We start from the raw sequence: 21,113 nt of genomic DNA, 5'->3' as shown, positions 1-21,113 counted from the left end.
GCCCTTGTTGCCCTGGAAACGCGGCCTAGAGCCGGGAGCAACCCCCGGGGCCGCAGGGACCCCCAGGGGCGAGCGGGGGCGAGCGGGGCCTGGGCGGGTGCGGAGCCCGGGAGCGGCCTGGGTGGGAGCAGCAGTGGGGGGGCAGCAGGAGCGGGGCAGGGATGGAGTCCTGGGGTCAGGTCTGGCCCCTCAGGAGCAGAAGGAGATTGAGGGTCTGGAGAGTGTGCAGAGAAGGGAATGGAGGTGGGGAAGGGTCTGGAGCACAAGGAGAAGGTCTGGAGAGCATGGAGGAGGGGCTGGAGAAGATGGAGAAGGGTCTGGAGCAAAAGTCAGCCCAGGAGGGACTGAGGCCCTGGGGCTGCCAAGCACAATCAGTGTGCTTTTATTTACCTAATAATGGTAAATTATTGTGATAAATTATTATTTACCTAATAATGCACAAGGTGATTTTACCTCTTGCTGTCTTGCACTCAGCCCTGATCACAACTCTTTGGGTGCCACCACCCCCAGATCCTTACCCAAGGAGTTCTCATCCCATCCCATCCCATCCCATCCCATCCCATCCCATCCCATCCCATCCCGTTGATGAGGACGTGGTGTGGGACAGTGCCCCAAGCTTGGCACAGCTCCAGGGAGGTGACATCTCTTACTCTTTGTCCCCCGAGGCTCACCCAGACAGGACCTGTCCCCAGTGCAGCCCTGGTGGCTGTCACCAACCCCCCTTTGTTACCTGCTCCATGGCCCTGCCAGGCCCCGAGCTGAGGCCCTGGCTCCAGAGATCCCTGGAGATCCCTGGCTTTTTTCCCAGTTTTGAAGCTGGGTTTTTTGTGTCCCCTTTTCCCATCATCAGGAATCTCACGGGGCTGCCAGGACTTCACACCAGAGGGACAGTGGCCCTGCAGCTCCTGCAGGAGCTGAGCCTGAGCCAGGCCCCAGGGATTTGTTCCCCTCCAGGCTCCAGGTCTCCAACCTTTTCCCAGTTCCCTTTGGGTTCTGGGGCTGGGGCAGAGTCCCCGTGGTCACCGGGTGCCTGGGCCTTTCCTCCACGGGGTGAGCAGTGTCCTGCTGGGCTCTGTCCCCATTGTCCCTTCCCCTGACACCTGTAGGAATTTTCCCTCAGGCCGGGTCCCCTTCCCTCGGTGCTTCTGCTCCCCTCACCCCATCTCCTGCTGCTCCCATTTTTCCTCTGGACTTCTCCCAGGTTCTGTCCTTCCCTTCCATCCTCTCTGAACTCCGTTTTCCCCCTCGCCGTATCCAGGGATTCCTCGCTCATCCCGTGGCCTCCTGGCCCTGCTCCCTGGACGTGGCATTTCCCGGGATCCTTTCACCAGGTGCCAGCTCCTCACTCTGGGGAGGTCCGGCAGCGAGCAGGCGGGGGCGGGCTGTGAGAAAGCTTTTATTTAAATAACCTCAAAAAAATAGAATTGCAAAGACCGGGAATGCTGCTGGGGGAGGTGACGGGGGACACCCCGAGCCCCCCGGATCGGGACCCCGGGGGACCCCTCTGCCACCCTGGGCGGCAGCGGCAGCGTCCCCAGGGCTGGTGACAAAGCCTCTCCTCCTGCCACCCACCCCCCCATCCTCGGGGGACACCCCCAAAAACCGCTTCACCCGGTGCCGTGACGTCACCCAGCGCCGTGACGTCACTCAGAGCCGTGACGTCACCCAGCGCCGTGACGTCACTCAGAGCCATGATGTCACTCAGAGCCATGACATCACTCAGATTCGTGACGTCACTCAGATTCGTGACGTCACTCAGAGCCGTGACGTCACCCAGCGCCGTGACGTCACCCAGCGCCATGACGTCACTCAGATCCCTGACATCACTCAGCGCTGTGACGTCACTCAGATTCGTGATGTCACCCAGCGCCATGATGTCACTCAGAGCCCTGACGTCACTCAGCGCCGTGACGTCACTCAGCGCCGTGATGTCACTCAGCGCTGTGACGTCACTCAGAGCCCTGACATCACTCAGATTCGTGACGTCACTCAGCCGTGATGTCACCCAGAGCCATGACGTCACCCAGCGCCGTGACATCACTCAGAGCTGTGACGTCACCCAGCGCCGTGACGTCACCCAGAGCTGTGACGTCACCCAGCGCCGTGATGTCACCCAGAGCCGTGACGTCACCCAGAGCCGTGACGTCACCGCGGCAGAAATTAATTGGAGTACCAGGAAGCTGCGAGTCAGAGATTAGCACAGAGCGAGAAGCACAAAGCCACCCCCACCCCCCACCCCCCCTCACCCCCCCGGACCCCCCGGCTCGGAGCCGCTGCCACCCCCTCCCTGGCAGAGCCCCCGACACTTCCCGGATGTTTTCCGGGCTGATTTCCCAGCTGTTTCCTGGCCGCTTCCCCAGTGTCGTTTCCTGATTCCTCAGCTCTTTCCCATTTTCCCAGCCCTTTTCCTGCCTTCCCAGCTGGTTCCTGGCCACCTGCCCAGCTCCTTCCCATTTTCCTGTGTGTTTTTCCAGCTCTTTTCTGTTTTCCAGCCGTTTTCCTGGCTCTTTACCTGTCTCCCCAGCTCCCTGCCCGTGCCGGGGGGCAGTGGGGCCGCAGCTGCCCCGTTCCCTGCAGGAACAACATCCAGTCCATGGGAGGGGGAGGATCTGGGAGCACCCCCTACCCCCCAGAGACCCTCCCCACTCACCCCCCGGGAGCCATCCCATCCTTTTGGTTGGAAAAGATCCTCAAGATCGTGGAGTCCCACGCCAGGAGCCGTTTTCCAGTGGGTCCCAGGCTCCTCCCCGTTCCTGGGGCCGCAGCTCGGGGTCCCGCAGCTCCCCCGGCTCCGTCCCACCACCGCCACCCCTCGGGGTCTCACTCACCTCCGGCTTCACCCCCAACCCCTTTCCCCACCCCCCCCGGCCCCCCCCCCTCGGCGTGGGGGTGCGGGGTGGCCGGGTCCCGGGGGTCAGAGGCAGCTGGGGCAGGGGGGTGCCGGCTTCTCCTCGCCGTGCGGCCGCTCGGGCACTCTCAGCGCTCGCTTCTCCTCGAAGCTTCGGCCGCAGCCCCCCCCGTACTTCCCCCCCCAGAGCTCGGGGGGCGGTTTCGGCACCATGGGCCTCTGGCTGAGGCAGTCGGCGCAGCAGCAGGGGGGGGGCAGGCCGGGGGGAGCCTTGGCCCTCTCCTCCTCCTCCTCCTCTTCCTCCTCCTCCTCCTGGCCGGCGCACTTGCAGGGGCAGAGGGCGGGGGGGCCCTCGGGGGGCTGCTGGGCGCCCAGGTGCTGCTGCTCCTCCTGCATCAGCTGGAGCAGGATGTCGGCGGCTCCGGAGGGGCTGTCGGGCCGGTGCGGGGGCTGCGAGCCGGGCCGCAGTTCCTCCCTGACGGCCCCGCGGGAGCAGGGGGGCAGGAGCATGGCGGGGGCTTCCGAGACCTTGCCCAGGGGGACGCCGGCGCCGTCCGCCTCGTCCCGGTGGTGCTGGGGGAGGGCGCCCGGGTGGGTGCGGCGGTGCCGCAGCAGGTGAGCCTTCTGGCTGAAGCCTTTGCCGCAGTCGGGGCAGCGGAAGGGGCGCTCGCCGGTGTGGGTGCGCTGGTGCACCGCCAGGTTCACCTTCTGCCGGAAGCGTTTGCCGCAGTCGGGGCAGGCGTGGGGCCGCTCGCCCCCGTGGCACTGCCGGTGCAGCTGCAGCTCGCCCGGCTCCTCGAAGCTCTCGCCGCAGAGAGCGCAGGGGTAGGGGGTGCCGGGGGGGGGCGGCGTCTGCAGGGCGGTGGCGATGGCGGCGGTGACGGCGGTGGCGGCGACGGCGGCGGCGCTGGGGGACGGCCCCGGGTCGGCGTCGGCGCCGCCGTGGACGCGCTGGTGGACGCGGAGGGAGAGCTTGCTCTTGAAGCGTTTGGGGCACTCGGGGCAGGCGAAGGGCTGGCGGGTGCTGTGGGTCTTCTGGTGGGCGATGAGGTTGGGCTTCTGGGCGAAGCGTTTGCCGCACTGCGGGCAGGGGAAGGGGCGCTCGCCGGTGTGGGTGCGGTAGTGGGTGACCAGGTTGCCCTTCTGGTTGAAGCGGCGGCCGCAGACGCCGCAGGTGAAGGGCCTCTCGCCGGTGTGGATGCGCTGGTGGGTCACCAGGTTGGTCTTCAGGCTGAACCTCTTGCCGCAGACGTCGCAGCGGTACGGCCCGCGCCCGCGGTGGCCCTGCCGGTGCTTGGCCAGGCGCTCGTACTGGCAGAAGCTGCGGCCGCAGTCGGGGCAGAGCCAGGCTCTCCCCTCGCCCCCTTTCTCCAGGAGGGGCTTGGGGGACAGCTCGTCCTCCCCGGGGCTCTTCTCCTGCTGCTCGGGGTAGAGCTTGGGGCCCAGGTGGCTCTTTTGGTGAGCGACCAGGGCCAGCCAGAGCCCGAAGCTGTTGCCGCACTGGTTGCAGATGAAGGGTTTCTCCACGCCGGGGGTCGGGGGGGGCGGGGGGGTGGCGTCCCCCAGCACCGGCTGCACCCCCAGGTGACCCAGGAGGTGGGGGCCGGGGCTGAAGGCGGCGGCGGCGGCGGCGCAGCCCCCGGGGCCCTCGGGCTGGGGCCGGAGGAGCGGCAGCTTCTGGCAGAAGCCTTCACCGCACTGGGCGCAGGGGAAGCTCTGCTCGCCCGGGGGGGGCAGCAGCGGCTCCTTGGCGGGGCCGAAGCCCTTCTCGGCGCAGGGGTAGAGCTCCTGCCCCTCCGGCAGCTTCTGCAGGGGCAGCGGGGGCACCGAGGGGAAGGGGGCGTCCGCCTCGGGGCCCCCCGGCTGGAGCAGGGCGGGCGCGGCGCCGTAGGGGTGCGCGAGGGCCGGGCCGCGTCCGGGGCAGCGTCGCTGTCGCGGGGCGTGGGTCTTCTGGTGGGCCTTGAGGGAGACCTTGTCCTTGAAGCACTTCTGGCACTGCGGGCAGGGGTAGGGGCGGAGGTCGGTGTGGGTGCTCTGGTGGGTGACCAGGTTGGTTTTCTGGGTGAAGCGTTTGCCGCACTGGGCGCAGGCGAAGGGGCGCTCGCCGGTGTGGACGCGGTAGTGCGTGACCAGGTTGGTTTTTTGGTTGAAGCTGCGGCCGCAGAGGAAGCAGGTGAAGGGCCTCTCGCCCGTGTGGATGCGGCGGTGGGTGATGAGGTTGGGCTTCTGCCGGAAGCTCTTCCCGCACTCGGGGCAGACGAAGGGGGTGTCCTCGGGGTACCCCCCGCGGGGCTGCTGCGACCGCAGCTTGGGCTTGCCCTCCCCCGGCTCGCCCCCGGCCAGCCCCTTCTCGCCGGCGGCGTGGATGCGCTGGTGGGCCAGCAGGTTGGCTTTCTGGCTGAAGCTCTTCCCGCACTGGGCGCAGGGGAAGGGCCTCTCCCCGGTGTGGACGCGCCGGTGCGTCAGGAGGTTGGGGCGCTGGCTGAAGCTCTTCCCGCAGTCCCCGCAGCGGAACGGCTTCTCCCCGGTGTGGATGCGCTGGTGGGTGACCAGGCTCTGCTTCTGCCGGAACCCCTTCCCGCACTGCGCGCAGCGGAACGGCCCGCACCCCCCCGCCTGGGGGGCCCAGCAGCCCCCCCGCCCCGACGCCTCCGCCCGCTCCGGGGGCCGCTGCCCCGCGTGGAACCAGCGGCTGGAGCCGGCGGCGGGGGCGGCCGTGGGGGGAAACAGCTCCAGGGCCACCCCCGGCTTCTCCTCGGGCTGCTCCACCTTCTGCACCCGCCCCGGCTCCACTGCGGGCAGAAAGGGGGCAGAGTCAGGGGCTGGGGGGGGGGCACCAGGGCCCCTCCTGAAAGGCGGCTCCTAAAAAACTCAGCCTGCTCTGAAAAACATCCAAAACTCAAATCTTAAAAAAAAAATATTTTTCCTTTTGAAATTCTCCCTTCAATTCCAATTTTAAAAACGCTGGATCTGAAATTTCTAAATTTAAATTTTATTTTGAAAAGATTTACCTTTCAAAATTTAAATTCTCAAATTTTAAAATTACTTAAAAGTGGTTTTCCGATTTTCACTCATTTTTTCTTCTAAACTTAAAGACCTAATTTAAAATTTTTTATTTCCATGTTCTTAGTTTCTCAGGGCTAAAATATTACTAACCAAATATAACTAAATATATTAATATATTTAATTTCAAAATTGGTTTAATTTTTAAACTGATTTTAAAAGCACTTAACTTGAATAAGCAGATTTTAAAATTTTATATTAATTTTCATACTTTTCTTAACTCTAATTTTAATTTTAAAAATATTTAATTTTAAACATTTGATTCTCTAATTGTTATTTAAAAAAATGAATAATTAATTTTAATTTTAAAATTATTAAATTTTAAAACTAATCTTTTTATCACCTGTGTAGTGAGAGACCACTGGAAATAGCCTAAAACTAGAAGAGGAGGCTCCCAGGTGAGCTCAGAGCAACCTCCCAATATCTGAAGGGGCTCCAAGAAAGCTGGGGGAGGGCTTTGGACACGGGGGGGTAGGGAGAGGACAAGGGAAATGGGTTAAAACTTGGAGAGAAAGGGGAGATTGAGGTTGGAGATGGGGAAGGAGTTCTTGAATCTGAGCATGGGGTGAGCTTTCAGGTCCCTTCCAACCCAAACCATTCCCTGATTCTGTAATTTCAGAGGATTTGGGGAACCTCAGAATGTCCCAGAGCTCCCAGGGCAGTGCTGGTGACAGCAGCAGCAGCAAAAAATGCCATTAATCGGCCCCAAATGATCCCAAAGGTCTGCAAACTGCCCCAAAAGGGCTACAGAGCAGCCCAAAATGGCAGCAAATTGACTCAGAACGGCTGCAAAATGGCCCAAAAAGGACCAAAAACGGCCAGAAACTGGGCAAACAGGGAACAAATTGGCACAAAAAGGCCACAAACTGGTCCAAAATAGCCACAAAATGTCCCCAAATCACCTCAAAAATGGCCAGAACAGCCACAAACTGACCCAAATTGTCCACACACCAACCCAGAATTGCTGCAATTTGCCCCAGAAGAGCTGCAAACTGGCTCAAAATGGTAAAAAGTTGCCCCAAAATGACTGCAAACTGATCTAGAAGGTCCACAAACTGGCTGCAAACAGCCCAAAATGGCAACAAGTTGGCCCAGAATGGCCAAAACCAGCCCAAACTGGCCCCAAATGGCTGCGGGATGGCCCCGTGGGGCAGCTCACCAGCCAGAATTGCTGAAAATTGGTCCCAAATGGCTGAAAACTGGGCAGAAACTGAGCCAAAATGGCACAAACTGCCCCAAAAGGGCCAAATCCAGCAGCAGCCAATCCCCAAATGGCTGCAAATTGGCCCAAAATGGCTCCAGAAAGGCAGAAAATGGGTGCGGAGCAGCCCAGAGGGGCCATGGACAGCCTGAAAACTGGGGAAAAGTTGGTGCAAACTGCCCCAAAATAACAAAACTTGGCACAAAATGGCCCCAAGTTTCTGCAGGCTGGGCCAGAATGAGCAAAGATGGGCACAAAATGGCTGCAAAGTGACTCAAAATGGCTGAGAAGGGGTCAGGGGCTGGGCCAGAACAGCACCAAGAGGTTCTGATGGGTGAACTGGCCCAGAATGGCCCAAACTGTCTGCAGAGTGGAACAGTGTTAAAAAAAAGGCCAGAATGGTAAAAAAAAACCCAACAGCTGAAAACTGTCCAAAATGGCACAAAGTGGCACAAAATGGCCACAAACTGTGCCCGAATGGCAACAAACTGCCCCAGAACAGCCTCAAAATGACCCTAAAAGGCACAAACTGGCCCAGAACGCTGCAAAGTGGCCCCAAATGAGAAAAAAAATGGCTGCAAATCGGCCCAAAACGGCCCAAACTCCAAGAAAAAAGACGCAAACTGACCCAAAGTGGCTGCAGAGTGACCCAAACCGCCCCAGAACGGCTGCAAATGGCCCCAAAACGCCCCAATCTGAGTGGAATTGGCACAGAGTGCTGGAGGAGGCCCCATTTGGGTAGAAAGTGTCTGAGAAAGGTGCAGAGTGGGGAGGAAGTGCCCGAAAAGGTGTGAAATGTCCCCAAATCGTGGGGCACCCACCTGCACAGGGGCTGGGAAGGACTTTGCTCTCCTCAGGGATCCTCCTGCCCTCTCCGTAGGGTTCCTCGGGGGGCTTCATCCCGAACAGCCCCCCCGGCTTGAAGAACCGGTACCCTGGAGGGGGGGGGAGGAGCGGGTCCAACACCTCCAAGCAGCCGAACCGCCCCCGAACCGCCCCTCCCGAACCGCCCCTCCCCCCGCGCTGGGCTCAGCACTCATTAAAGGTTTAAAAACAGCAAATCCCGAGGGGAATCCCGGGGGAAAAGGGGGGGGAGGGCAGCGGGCAGACCCCGTGTGGCTCCCTCACCGGTGCAGGGGTCCGAGGGGATCTCGGTGCTGATGGGGTCCAGTTCGGTTCCGGGCCGCGGGGCCTCGCTGAGCCGGGGGTAGGGGAGGAGGTTGAGGGCGTGGGCAGCCTGAGGGGAAGAAAAAACCCAACGAGTGGAGCAGCTCCACACCTTGGGTTTGGGGCGGGAGGGGCTTTTTGGGTTTGTTTGTTGTTTTTTTCATCAAGCCCTTGAAGCTCAACCTGGGGGGTCCAACCCCCGCGGGGTCCGTGGGTTCCGGAGCTGCAACCGGGAGGAATCCTGGGAATTTTTTTTCTTTCCTTACATACCCGCCCTACCCCCCCCCCCCCAAAAAAAAAAAAAAAGAAAAAAAAGAAAATAAAAGAAAAAAGAAATTAAAAAAAAAAAAAGTTTTTTGGGGTGGAAGGTCCGATCCCGCCCCTGCACCCCCCGGGGCAGCTCCAACCCCTCGGGAACTCACCCGGGACCCCCCCCCCACACCCCAATTTATTTTCGCCCAGAGATCGCTTCTGCCCCTTCCCCGTGCCTCAGTTTCCCGTCACGGAAGGACGGGGATTCCCGAGTGGATTCCCCACGGGATCCGGATCAGCTCTTCCTGGAGACCCCCCCGACCCCAGCCCCCCCCCCGCGTACCTGGGGCGCTCCCCCCGCCGCCATGGCTGCGCTGGGAGGGGGGGGACATGGGCTGCGGGGCCCCCCCGCCTGCTGCCCGCTGCCTTCCGCCGCCGTCCCCGCTCCGCCCCGCTCCTCCTGCCAACGGCTCCTGCGGGGGGAGAAGGGGAAAAAGGGGGAAAAAAAGGGTTCTGGAGGTGTGGGGGAGGCAGATCCGGAGGCCCCGGCTCCCTCCTCCTCCTCCTCCTCCTCCTCCCGGTTATTTCGGGGGTGAGGAAGGGGCTGACCCCGGATTTGGTGCTCGTGGCCGCGGTGCCCGCGGCGCTGCTGGGAGATGTAGTGCGGGATGGGAACGGGAACGGAACGGAACGGAACGGGGGGTCCCGGGAAGGGGAAAGGGAGTGCGGGGAGGGGGGATGGGGAAGAGAGGGGGTCTGGGGGGGGTCAGGCAGAGGGGGCTGAGGGAGGGGGGGGATCGGGAAGCAGAGGGCTGAGGGAGGGGGGGTGCGGGCAGGGGGGGTTCAGGCGAGGGAGAGGCCCGGGGGGCTTCACAGAGGGGGGGATCCGGGGGTACCGGTACCGGTACCGCCCCCCCCGCGGGTGCCCGGCTCCCCCCCCAGCCCCCTGCCCACCCCCCCCCGGGCCGGGCCGCTCGTTGCCATGGCAACCCTCCCCCGGGCCCCGGAGCCCCGGAGCCGCCTCCCGCGGGGACACTCACGGGCGGCGCAGGGCGGCTCGGCCGCGCGGTGACGTCGTGGCGGCGGTGACGTCGCGCAGGCGGCGGTGACGTCGCGGAGGGAGGCGGTGACGTCACTTCCGGGTTAGCGGGCGTGTCCTCCCGCGGCCCCGCAGGCCCGGCTGCAGCGCCCCCTGCCGGCCCAACCGCGGCGGCCCCGCACCATCGAGAGCGCCGCGGGGGGACAGAGCGTCCCCGCCCCCGCCACCATAGAGACGGCCGGCATGAGCCAGAGCGTGCCCCAGCCCCCACCCACAGTCCTCCTGTCCTGGGGGACACTCCGGGGGCGACACCGCCGTCCCCTGCTCTCCGGGGACGCTCTGGGTGCTCCCGGTGTTACCCTGGTGTCCCCAGCTCCCGCTGTGTCACCGGCGGCCCCTGTCCCAGGGGGTCCCGTGGGTGCTCCCGGGGTGACACCGCTGTCCCCCTGTCCCGTGGGACACTGTGGGTGTTTCCAGAGTGACACCCGTGTCCCCTGCTCCCGGGAGCCACCCGGGGTGCTCCCGCTGTGGCACCGCTGTCCTGTCCCGGAAGCACCGGGCTGTGGTGACACCGCTGTCCCCAGCACCCGGTGTGTCACCGGTGTCCCCGGGGGTGCCGTGGGTGCCCCCATGGTGACACCGGTGTGCGGCTGTGTCACGCGGCTGTGCGTGACGCCGCTGTCCCCGGGGGTGCTGGGGGTGCTCCCGGTGTGACACCCGTGTCCCCTGGTCCCACCGTGGTCCCATCGTGGTCCCACCGTGGTCCCACCGTGGTGACACCGCTGTCCCCTTGTCCCGAGGCACCGGGCTGTGGTGACACCGCTGTCCCCAGCCCCCGGTGGCTCCGTGTGCTGCCGATGTCACGCCGGTGCCCTCCCGTCCCGGGGGACATCGCGGGTGCCCCCGGTGTGACACCCGTGTCCCCTGCTCCCGAAGGCCACCAAGGGAACCCCCGCCGTGACACCGCCGTCCCCAGCCCCCGGGTTGCCACCCCGGTCCCCCCCCTCCCGTGTCCCCTCCCCGTGTCCCCTCCCCGGGGGCGGTGGCGGGGCCGGTCCCGCTCCCTCCGCGTCCCTCGGGTTCTTTGGGGACCGACCCCCCCCCCCCGCCCCCAAACCCGATCCCCGGGCAGCCATGGGGCCGTGGCCGTGCGGGCGGGTGGCCCCGGTGGCCCTGGTGGCCCTGGTGGCCCTGGTGTCGGTGGTGGCCGCGGGGCAGAGCGCGCTGCAGCGCCGGGTGGTGCAGGACCTGCTGGAGAACTTCCACGGGCGTGGACACGTCCGGGCTCTGCACAGAGAGAGGGAGGTGGAGGGGGCACTGGAGAGGGTGAGGGGCCGGGGGGCTCCGGGAGGGGGTGAGGGGCCGGGGGGCCGGGGCGGGGGGCCCGGGGGGGCCTGGGAGGTGCGAGGGGCCGGGGGGCAGCTCTAAAGGGGCGGGGGGAGGGGGGAAGGGGGAGGGTATCGAGGTGTCCGGGTGTGGGGGGGCACTGCAGAGGGTGAGGAGGGGTCCGGAGGGGATCCGGGGGTTGAAGAGGGGTGGGGGGTGCGGGGAAGCTGCGGGGGGAGGGGTCGGAGGTCCGGGTGTGGGGGGGAAAGGGGTCAGGGTGTTGTGGAGGGGAGGGGGCGTCAGGGTGGGAGGGGGAGCGGGGTCGGGGGGGGGTCCGGGGGGTGGGAAGGGAGAGGAAAGGGTTCCGGGGGGCATGGGGGGGTTCGGGGTGTCATGGAGGGAAGGGGGGGGGTCCGGGGGGTGGTGGGTGCTGGGTGAGGGGTGCCCAGAGGGAGATGGGGGGGGGGGTCAGGGTGTCCCGGGAGGGTGGTGGCACTGGGGTCAGGGTGTCCCGGGGGGTGGCAGGGGGGTCAAGGTGTCCCAGGGGCAGTGACAGTGTGGTCAGGGTGTCCCGGGGGGGTGGTGGCAGTGTCCCCATCCCCGCTGTCACGGCCACCGGGGGTGACCGGGCTACTGATTAACCCCGGGGCAAATGCCACCATCCCGGGAGGGCCGGGGCGGGGCGGGGGTGGCAGCTGAGGGTCTGTGTGTTCCCCCCCCGTGCGTCCCCCCCAGGAGGACCCCTCGGGGACCTACGTGCAGCTGCGGCTCACCCTGGTCCAGACCACCTGCAGCAAGAAGACCCCGCGGCGCCACAACTGCCACCCCCTGGAGCACCGGGTGAGGGGCTGGGGACACCCGACCCCTCCCCACAGCCCCCCGGGTGTCCCCGGGACCCCCCTATGTCACTTTGCCATGCTGCTAAGGAGCAAGGGGGGTGACAGCAGCTCCTGGCAGTGTCCTGGTGGTGTCACTGGGGTGGGGGTGACACACCAGCCGGGGTGGGGGTGACACATCCTGCTCTGTCCCCAGAGGAAGCCAACCTGCCTGGCCTGCTACAAGTTCGATGGCAGCGATGTCCCCAAAGTGCTGGACAAGTACCACAACTGCGGGCCCAGCCACCACCTGGCTGCCAAGGTGAGGGGACAAGGGGGTGGCACGGGGGGGGCCACAGGGGCTGGGGGGTGGCATGGGGGCCGGGTGGGTGCTGTGATGGGTGGGGGGGTTCCAGGATGGTTGGGTGGGTGGTTGGGTGCCCTGGTGTGTGTGTGTGTGTGTGTCTGTGGGGGTGTGTGTGTGGGGGGGGTGTCCCCATGTCCCTGTGTCCCCAGGAGATCCGCCAGCGGGACGAGGCCGAGTGCCGGGCGGTGGAGGCGGCCGGGAAGGCTCCGGATGGGCTCTACCTCCCGGGAATGTTCGCCTTCTCCAAGGGGCTGCCCACCTAGGTGGCCGTCCCCGTGTCCCCAGGGTAGGTGCTGGGGACGAGGGGACGAGGTGACAGGAGCTGGGGGGTGCCTCCTGCCAGACCCCTCCCTCTGTGTCTCCTTTCCAGGCCACCCCCTCCACCAGCTCGAGGAGACGGATGCCACCATGGGGACCCCCCCAGCTTGTCACCCCCCTGGCTTGTCACCCCCCTGGCTTGTCACCCCCTGCTCTGGCACTGTGGGACCAAAAAAGGGTCCTGGATCTGCCACCCCCCCTCCCCCAGCCCCCAGTAAACCCCACTCTGGCTCCCGTTGTCATTGATGTCATTGGGTGAGGGGCTCAGGGTGGGCTCGGGCTGTGTCACCCCCTTGTCCCCAGCCCCGGATGGGGGGACAGGGATGTGGCATGTCCCCCCCTGGCTGCTCAGGGCCCAGGATGAAATAGCAGAGAGGGCTCTGGGAGGACAGCACAGCTTTAATGCACAGCCCCACCATGTCCCCACCATGTCCCCAAGTCCCCACCATGTCCCCATGCCCCCACCTGTGTGCCCCCCAGCTCAGCTCAGGGCTGGCTCCCCAATCCCTGCAGACACCCCTGCTCCTGCCATGGCTTGGAGGGGGCAGAGACCCCCCCCTGGTCCCTGTCCCAGAGTCCCCAAGGGCCCTGAGGCCACCTCGAGGGTCCAGCCCTAGCACCCCCAGCTGGGGGCGGAGCTGCTCCGGCTCCTCCATCCCCCCCATGGCTCCTCCATCCCCCTCCCAGCTCCTCCATCCCCCCCATGGCTCCTCCATCCCCCTCCCATCTCCTCCATCCCCTCCATGGCTCCTCCATCCCCCTCCCATCTCCTCCATCCCCTCCATGGCTCCTCCATCCCTCTCCCAGCTCCTCCATCCCCCCCATGGCTCCTCCATCTCCCTCCCATCTCCTCCATCCCCCCCATGGCTCCTCCATCCCCCTCCCAGCTCCTCCATCCCCCCATCCCTCCCCAAATTCTCCATCCCCCCCGTGCCCCCCCACCCCCCAGCAGTGACATTTTGCTGCCGCTGAGCCCCCTCCCCCGGCAGCCCCCGCTGTGTCCCTGTCCCTGTCCCTCAGAAGACGAAGGAGCCCTGGTCCTGCCGGTTCCCCAGGGCTCTCTGGGCCTGAGCGATGGCGTCGTCTGCCCGGCGGGCGAGGTCCCTGCACTCGCTCAGCACCTCCCCGAATTGCCTCTGCGCCTCCTCCGCCACCCTGCTGCCACGGGGGGGGTCCCAGAACCCCCCCTGCACCCAGGGCTGGGCGGCGGGGCGGGCGGCGGCACCGTCACCGGCGTCACCCGTGCCGCCACCACCGCCACCGGTGCCACCAACGCCACCGGCGGCGTCACCTCCGCCGTCACCCGTGCCGCCACCGGTGCCGCCGTCGGTGTCGCCCGCGGAGCCCTCCAGGTCGCGACAGAGGCGATAGAAGTCGCTGGCGTCGCCGTCCAAGCGCTCCCCGTCGATGGCTTTGAGCCCCGGGAACATCTGGGCCAGGGCGTCGCGATAGCGGGGGTTGTCGCGACAGAGGGGGTTGTTGGTGCGGTCGCGGGGGTCCCGCAGGCGGAGGCTCTCGAGGCGCCGCAGCCCCCGCAGGCACCGCAGCCCCCGCAGCCCCCGCAGCCGGTTCCCCGCCAGGTTCAGGACCTGGAGGTTCTGGCACGCGGCCAGCGGGGCCGGGTCCGAGACGCGGTTCCGGGCCAGGTTGAGGACGGCCAAGGAGCGCAGGGCTGCCAGCGGGTCCAGGCGGGAGATGCGGTTCCCAGACAGGTCCAACCACTCCAGGTTCCGGCAGCGGCCCAGGCAGCCCAGGTGGGCGATGCCGCGGTCCCGCAGGACCAGCACCAGCACCGTCTCCAGGGCCCAGCGGCCCGTGGTGGCCACCAGCAGCTGGGGGGTGACCCGCACCCCCTCCCCGCAGCCCTCGGCAGCGCCTTCCCCCTCCTCCTCCTCTTCCTCCTCTTCTTCTTCCTCCCCTTCTTCCCCTTCCTCTTCCTCTTCTTCCTCCTCCTTCTCCTCCTCGCGGTGCCCCGACATCCCCCCCCGCTGTCTGTGGGGGGAATGGGGGGTGAGGGGGGGTCTGGGGGCGTTGGGGGGGAGAAATGGGGGCGGAGGGGAAAGGAGTGGAGAGGCCCAGGGGGGAACAGTGGGACTGGGGGGTCCAGAGCAGTGGGATTCCCCTGGGAGGGGTGGGAATATGGGGGGGGTCTGTGGGGAGGATCCCACCCCCCTCCCCCAGAAGAGAACCAGACCTGGGCCTGGGCCCTGATACCCCCCCGACCCCCAAGGATCCCCTCGACCTCCCCACTCCCCTCAGACCCCCCCGGACCCCTCGGTGCCTGCCAGCCCCCCCCCCAGCCTCCTGCACCCCCAGACTCCCCCAACCCTTCTCGGTGCTCCCCACTCCCTCGGGGACCCCCCTGTCCCCCCCTCCCCAGTGCTCAACGACCCCCCCGGGACGCTCCGCTCCCTCCTACCGCCCCCTCTCATTGACCCCCCCGTCCCTCCATTGCCCCCGGGACCCCCATATGCCCCCCCCCCCGCACCTCCAGACCCCTCAAAGCCCACCCGGACCCCCCCTCAGCCCCCATTCCTCCACTTTCCTTCCCGGATCCCCCCCGCTCCCCCCCTCGGTACCCTAAAGAGCCCCCCCAGGACCCTCCACTCCCACCCCCCCCAATCCACCCCCCAGACCCCCCGCACCCCCAGACCCCTCCATGCTCCCCAGAGCCCCTCTCCAGGACCCCCCCAATTCCCCTGTGCCCCCTCGGTGTTCCAGGATCCCCCCGGGGCCCCCTCAATCCCCCCATCCCCCCCCCCTCACCCTCCGCTCCGCAGCTCCCGGCAGCCCCGTAAGCTCCGCCCCTTCTCCCGTTGCTATGGAGATCACCGCATTGACCACGCCCCCTTAGCGACAAGCCACGCCCCCCACGTGTCCCCGGTGTCCCCAAGCGTGGCACCGATCCCCGTCAGGTGACACCGGGACAAGCGGGGGTGGAGCCCCCCCCAAGAGTGACAGCGGAGCCCCCAGAGGTGTCCCCAACCCCCCCATGGTGACACAGACCACCCAGAGGTGGCCCCGGCCCTCGGTGTCCCCAGGGATGTCCCCAAACCCCCACAGTGACATCGGACCATGCAGAAGTGTCCCCGGTTCCCCACATCCCCAGGATGTCCCCACAGCCCCAGGGTGACCCCAGGGGTGTCCCTGGTCCCTCAGTGGTGACCCTGCTGCCGTCCCGGTGTCCCCACCCCCCTGTCCCCCCCGTCTCAGGACACTTTGTCACAGTTGGCTTTATTGGAGGCTTTGTGTCACTCCCACTGTGGCCACTGTCCTCGCCCCACCCAGGTGACCCCCGTGTCCCCTGTCACCCAGGGCCAGCTCTTGCCCAGAGGTTTCCCCACTGGTCACGTCACTGCTGGTGACACCAAGGGAGTCCCCAGCCCGGTGACAAGGACGTGGGACATCCCGGTGCTCAGGGGCCGAGAGCAGAGAGGGACGGCCAGCTCTGCGGGGACACGGCGATGGTGGCAGCGCTGGTGGCAGTGACAGGGACCAGCCAGCTCTGCTGGGACATGGTGGCAGTGGTGGCAGTGGCCAGCCAGCTCCACTGGGACACACTGGTGGCAATGGCCACGGTGGCGGCGGCAGGGGTGGGGACCAGCCAGCTCTGCGGGGACACGGTGATGGTGGCAGCCGTGGTGGCAGTGACAGGGACCAGCCAGCTCTGCTGGGACATGGTGGTGGCAATGGCCATGGTGGTGATGGCAGCGGTGGGGACGAGCCAGCTCTGCGGGGACATGGCGATGGCGGTGGCAGCGGAGGTGGCAGTGACAGGGACCAACCAGTTCTGTGGGGATGTGGTGGTGGCGGCAGCAGTGGTGGCAGTGCTGGTGGCAGTGTTGGTGGCAGTGTTAGTGGCAGTGTTGGTGGCTGGCCAGCTCTGCCACAGCCCAGCAATGGTGATGGTGGCACTGGGGGTGGCCGCCCAGCTCGGCCAGGGTGTGGCAAGGATGGCAGGGATGGTGGCAGGGGTGGTGGCAGTGCCAGGGGTGGTGGCCATGATGGTAGCAGTGCCAGGGGTGGTGGCTGTGATGATAGCAGTGCCAGGGGTGGTGGCAGGGGTGGTGGCCGTAATGGTGGCAGTGCCAGGGGTAGTGGCAGTGCCAGGGATGATGGCAGGGGTGGTGGCCATAATGGTGGCAGTGCCAGGGGTGATGGTGGCAGTGCCAGGGATGGTGGCAGGGGTGGTGGCCGTGATGGTGGCAGTGCCAGAGGTGGTGGCAGTGCCAGGGGTGATGGTGGCAGTGCCAGAGATGGTTGCAGGGGTGGTGGCCGTGATGCTGGCAGTGCCAGGGGTGGTGGCAGTGCCAGGGGTGATGGTGGCAGTGCCAGAGATGGTGGCAGAGGTGGTGGCCGTGATGCTGGCAGTGCCAGGGGTGGTGGCAGTGCCAGGGGTGGCAGCCATAATGGTGGCAGTGCCAGGGGTGGTGGCAGTGTCCGGGCAGCCCTCACGGTGCTCGCTGGTGGCCCCGCCGTGGGGACACTTGTGCCGCAGGAGATGTCCCCGGCGGGTGAAGGTGCGGGGACAGCGGGGACAGGTGTGGGGGCGGTGGCCCGTGTGGACTCCCTGGTGCCGTGCCAGGTTTGTCTTGGTGGTGAAGGCTTGGGGACAACGGTGACACAGGAAGGGGCGGTGACCCGTGTGGACCACCCGGTGCCGGCCCAGGTGGGCTTTGCGGCTGAAGGTTCGGCCACAATCTGGGCAGGTGAAGCAGCGGGTGGCACCCGGGGACACTTGGGGACACGGGGCGAGGAGGGGGTCGAGGGCTCTGTGGCAATGGGGACAGGCTGGCTGGTGGCCACCGTGGCCGTGCCGGGTGCCCAGGGGGTGGCGGTGGCTCCAGGGGAGGGGCTGCCCGCACACGGGGCAGGGGGTGGGCTTGGGGCCGGCGGGGACATCCCTGTCCCTGTCCCCAACCGTGTCCCCGGCACTCGGCACCGTCTCGGAGTGGAGCTGCAGGTGCTGCAGCAGATCCTGGTTGGTGGCGAAGCGTTGGTGGCAGTGGGCACAGGGGAAGGGCTTGGGCTTGGTGAGGACATCCCTGTCACCACCCGTGTCCCCAGCACCCAGCACTGTCACTGTCACCATCCCGGAGTGGAGCTGCAGGTGCTGCAGCAGCTCCTGGCTGTCCACGAAGCACTGGTGGCAGTGACTGCAGGGGAAGGGCTTCTGCTCACTGGGGACATCCCTGTCCCCTGCCATGTCCCCTGCCCTGTCCCCAGCCATGTCCCCTGCCGTGTCCCCTGCCATGCCCCCTGCCATGTCCCCAGCACCCCACACTGTCCCCAGCACTGGTGTGGTCTCTGAGTGGAGCTGCAGGTGCTGGAGCAGCTCCTGAGTGTCCATGAAGCACTGGTGGCACTGGGAACAGAGGAGTGGCTTCTGCTCGGTGTCCCCAGCCGTGTCCCCATCTGTGTCCCCGTCCATGTCCCCAGCACCCACCACTGTCACTGTCACCATCTCGGAGTGGAGCTGCAGGTGCTGGAGCAGATCCTGGTTGGTGGTGAAGCACTGGTGGCAGTGACTGCAGGGGAAGGGCTTCTGCTCATTGGGGACATCGCTGTCCCCTGCCATGTCCCCAGCTCTGTCCCCAGCACCCAGCACTGCTGTGGTCTCTGAGTGGAGCTGCAGGTGCTGGAGCAGCTCCTGGGTGTCCATGAAGCACTGGTGGCAGTGGGCACAGACGAGTGGCTTCTGCTCGGTGTCCCCATCCGTGTCCTCAGCACCCGGCACTGTCACCATCTCCGAGTGGAGCTGCAGGTGCTGGAGCAGCTCCTGGGTGTCCACGAAGCACTGGTGGCAGTGGGCACAGGGGAGTGGCTTCTGCTCCGTGTCCCCAGCTCTGTCCCCATCCCCCAGTGCTGTCCCCATCCACTGCTGGTGCCCCATCACAGGGCAGGTGGGGGTCCCTTGGGTGGCAGTGGGTGGGGGTGTCCCCGCGGGGTGGGTGGCAGTGGGTGGGGCTGTCCCCATGGGGTGGGTGGCAGTGGGTGGGGGTGTCCCCGCGGGGTGGGTGGCAGTGGGTGGGGCTGTCCCCATGGGGTGGGTGGCAGTGGGTGGGGGTGTCCCCATGGGGTGGGTGGCAGCGGGTGGGGGTGTCCTCATGGGGTGGGTGGCAGTGGGTGGGGGTGTCCCCGCGGGGTGGGTGGCAGTGGGTGGGGGTGTCCCCACGGGGTGGGTGGCAGTGGGTGGGGGTGTCCCCGCGGGGTGGGTGGCAGTGGGTGGGGCTGTCCCCACGGGGTGGGTGGCAGTGGGTGGGGGTGTCCCCGCGGGGTGGGTGCGCAGGTGCCTGCCCAGGTGGGATTTCTTGCGGAAGCGGCGGGGGCAGCGGGTGCAGGGGAAGGGTCGCTCCCCGCTGTGGGTGCGCTGGTGGCCCCGCAGGTGGGTGCTCTGCCGGAACCGGCGCCCGCAGAGCCCGCAGGGGTAGGGCCGCTCCCCGCTGTGTCCCCGCAGGTGCCGGCTCAGGTGCGCCTTCTTCCCAAAGCTCTTCCCGCACTGCCCGCACGGGAAGGGCCGGGGGGCGCCGGGGGACCCCCGGGGAGGGGCTTCGCCCACCCGGGGGACCTGCGAGGGGAGGGAGCGCCCGAGGACGGCGTCGTCACCCGCTCGGCTCGGTGCCGAGGGGACGGAGGCCTCACCCCGGCCCGAGCGGCCGCATCCCGAATCGTCACGGCCCGAGCGGCCCCGCTCGAGGTCGCCGTAGCCCAAGTGGCCGCATCCCGACTCCCCGCACCCCGGCTCCTCGGGGCTCAGGTGCACTTTGCAGGTGCCACCTGGCTCGCTGCTGGCCAGGGCCTTGTCCCCAGCGTCGGGGTCCTGCTCCTCCTCTCCCTCCTCCTCCTCTCCCTTCACCGCCTGCGCCAGCCGGGTCTCTGTGGGGACACACGTGCTGTGGCAGTGGGGTCACACCGTGCCGTGGCAGTGGGGACACATTGTGCCGTGGCAGAGGGGACACACTGTGGCACAGCAGTGGGGACACACCGTGCCGTGGCAGAGGGGACACACTGTGGCACAGCAGTGCGGTCACACCGTGCCGTGGCAGTGGAGTCACACCATGCCGTGGCGATGGGCACACGCATGGCACCCCTCAGTGCCCCTCGTGCCAAGGATGGGCTCCGGCAGCCCCACAGGGGGACTGTCCCCACGTGTCCCCACTCACGGTGCCCCTGCCACCCCTGTCCCCTCACCTGTGCCGCCGTGCTCCGGCCCCCCCAGCTCCTCTCCGTCACCCTCCAGCATCACCTCCTCCTTGGGGACAGCCACCCACCCTGGGGACACACAGGGACAAAGCCAGGGTGGTCTGTGTCCCCCCCAGCCCTGGCCCAGCCCCCTGCCCCATGGGGACCCCAGTACCCATCTGCACCCACACAGCCCCATGCCACCAGCTCCACCAGTGCCACCAGTTCCAGTGCCACCTTGGGGACACCTGTGGAGGGGGGGGTCAGGACCGGTCTGAGCCCCCTGAGAACCTCCCCCGCCCCCCAACACTCCCCCCCCCCCACTGGAGCCCCCAGCCCAGGCAGCCCAGGGCACGTACCGGGGGGGTCAGTGCTGTCCCTCATGGCACAGCTCTGGGGACTGGGGACACTGGGGGGGGAACAGGGGGGTCAGTCAGGGAGCCCCCACTCCTTGGCACCTCCTGGGGGGTCAGCAGGGGGGTCATGGGTGGGGGGTCCCCCCCTCTCCCCGGGGACACATCCTGGGGCTCACCCACTGTCAGCACCGGGGGGGAGAGGTGTCCCTGCCCTGCCCCCCCCCAGCAACTCACAGCCCTCCCCCGCCCTTACCACCCCCCCCAGTGTCCCCGTCCCCCCCTCCACCCTCTCCTCCCCAGTGTCCCCCTGCCCCCCGTACCCCTCCGGGCTCCTCGTGTCCCCTCCCAGTGTCCCACTGCCCTCCCCTTTCCTCTCCCCCCCTGTCCCTCTTTCTCTCCCCCCAGTGCCTCCCCCCGACCCCCATCTCTCTCCCCCCCAGTGTCCCCCTGTCCCCGTACCCCCCTCAGCTCCTTGTGTCCCCCCGTGTGTCCCCCCGCCCTTCCCGCCCCCCTCCTCATCCTGTCCCGCCCCCCCCACCCTTCCTGCCCCCCGCTCCCTCCCCCCCCATTTCCTGCCCCTGCCCCCCGCTCCCCCTCTCACCCCCCGGGCTCTCTTCTCCCGGTCCCGTCCCTGGTCCCGTTCCTGGTCCCGTTCCCGGTCCCGGTGCCGCCCGAAATCCCCGATCCCCGCCCCCCCCCGCCCCTCCCGGCTCCGCCCCCCCCGCGGTGGCCGCCGGTCCCCCGGCCCCTCCCCCTCCCCCACCCCCACCCGCGATTCGGGGCTGCAGCTCCCGAGCCCCTCGGAACGGTGCCGGGGCCACCCGTGCAATCACCGGGTCCGGAGGGGACACGGGGGGAAGACATGGGGACACGAGGGGACACGGAGGGATACGGGACACGGAGGGATACAGGGGGACACGAGGGACACAGGACAGAGACACGGGGGACACGCGACGTGGGACACGGGAGAAGGACATGGGGACACGAGGGGACACGGAGGGACATGGGACATGGGGGACACGGGGGGGCACAGAGGGACATGAGGGACACGAGGGACACGTGACGTGGGACACGGGACACGGGGAGACAGGAGGGACACAGGACAGAGACACGGGGGACATGCGACGTGGGACACGGGAGAAGGACATGGGACAGGGACATGGGAGACACGGGACATGG

General features: G+C 66.9%; 3 protein-coding genes across 3 annotated transcripts; 1 reads left to right on the top strand and 2 right to left on the bottom strand.

Annotated features, from left to right (window-relative positions):
• Positions 1-2,850: 2,850 nt before the first annotated feature.
• On the bottom strand, positions 2,851-20,621 carry LOC139793747 (uncharacterized). Its single transcript, XM_071738688.1, has 10 exons — positions 20,536-20,621; positions 19,938-19,987; positions 19,588-19,668; positions 15,820-19,272; positions 15,163-15,215; positions 10,105-10,857; positions 8,875-9,261; positions 8,241-8,349; positions 7,934-8,047; positions 2,851-5,640 (listed from the first exon to the last, which is right to left on the bottom strand). Exons 2-10 carry the CDS (start codon positions 19,960-19,962, stop codon positions 2,915-2,917), a joined length of 7,701 nt encoding a protein of 2,566 aa, XP_071594789.1. The 5' UTR covers positions 19,963-19,987; positions 20,536-20,621; the 3' UTR covers positions 2,851-2,914.
• On the top strand, positions 9,681-12,627 carry RARRES2 (retinoic acid receptor responder 2). Its single transcript, XM_071734471.1, has 4 exons — positions 9,681-10,896; positions 11,632-11,736; positions 11,929-12,033; positions 12,228-12,627. The coding sequence occupies exons 1-4, from the start codon at positions 10,705-10,707 to the stop codon at positions 12,339-12,341; spliced, it is 516 nt and encodes a 171-aa protein (XP_071590572.1). The 5' UTR covers positions 9,681-10,704; the 3' UTR covers positions 12,342-12,627.
• Positions 13,355-14,405, bottom strand: LRRC61 (leucine rich repeat containing 61). Its single transcript, XM_071734466.1, has one exon. The coding sequence runs from the start codon at positions 14,373-14,375 to the stop codon at positions 13,413-13,415; it is 963 nt and encodes a 320-aa protein (XP_071590567.1). The 5' UTR covers positions 14,376-14,405; the 3' UTR covers positions 13,355-13,412.
• Positions 20,622-21,113: the final 492 nt, after the last annotated feature.

The sequence above is a fragment of the Heliangelus exortis genome, chromosome 2 (genome assembly GCF_036169615.1).
Source record: "Heliangelus exortis chromosome 2, bHelExo1.hap1, whole genome shotgun sequence".
Classification (NCBI taxonomy): Eukaryota; Metazoa; Chordata; class Aves; order Apodiformes; family Trochilidae; genus Heliangelus; species Heliangelus exortis.
Note: the sequence above shows the minus strand (reverse complement) of the source record. Positions and strands in the feature narration are given on the sequence as shown.

What these genes read in the sequence shown, in the direction of transcription:
- RARRES2 (XM_071734471.1), top strand. Translation starts at nt 10,705, where the DNA reads ATGGGGCCGTGGCCGTGCGGGCGGGTGGCCCCGGTGGCCCTGGTGGCC. An exon ending in GCCACCCCCTGGAGCACCGG is followed by an intron (nt 11,737 to 11,928) that starts GTGAGGGGCTGG and finishes CTCTGTCCCCAG; the next exon opens with AGGAAGCCAACCTGCCTGGC. An exon ending in GCCACCACCTGGCTGCCAAG is followed by an intron (nt 12,034 to 12,227) that starts GTGAGGGGACAA and finishes CTGTGTCCCCAG; the next exon opens with GAGATCCGCCAGCGGGACGA.
- LRRC61 (XM_071734466.1), bottom strand. Translation starts at nt 14,375, where the DNA reads ATGTCGGGGCACCGCGAGGAGGAGAAGGAGGAGGAAGAAGAGGAAGAG.
- LOC139793747 (XM_071738688.1), bottom strand. Translation starts at nt 19,962, where the DNA reads ATGAGGGACAGCACTGACCCCCCCG. An exon ending in CCCCTCGGACCCCTGCACCG is followed by an intron (nt 8,048 to 8,240) that starts GTGAGGGAGCCA and finishes CCCCCCCTCCAG; the next exon opens with GGTACCGGTTCTTCAAGCCG. An exon ending in CCTTCCCAGCCCCTGTGCAG is followed by an intron (nt 5,641 to 7,933) that starts GTGGGTGCCCCA and finishes TTCTGCCCGCAG; the next exon opens with TGGAGCCGGGGCGGGTGCAG.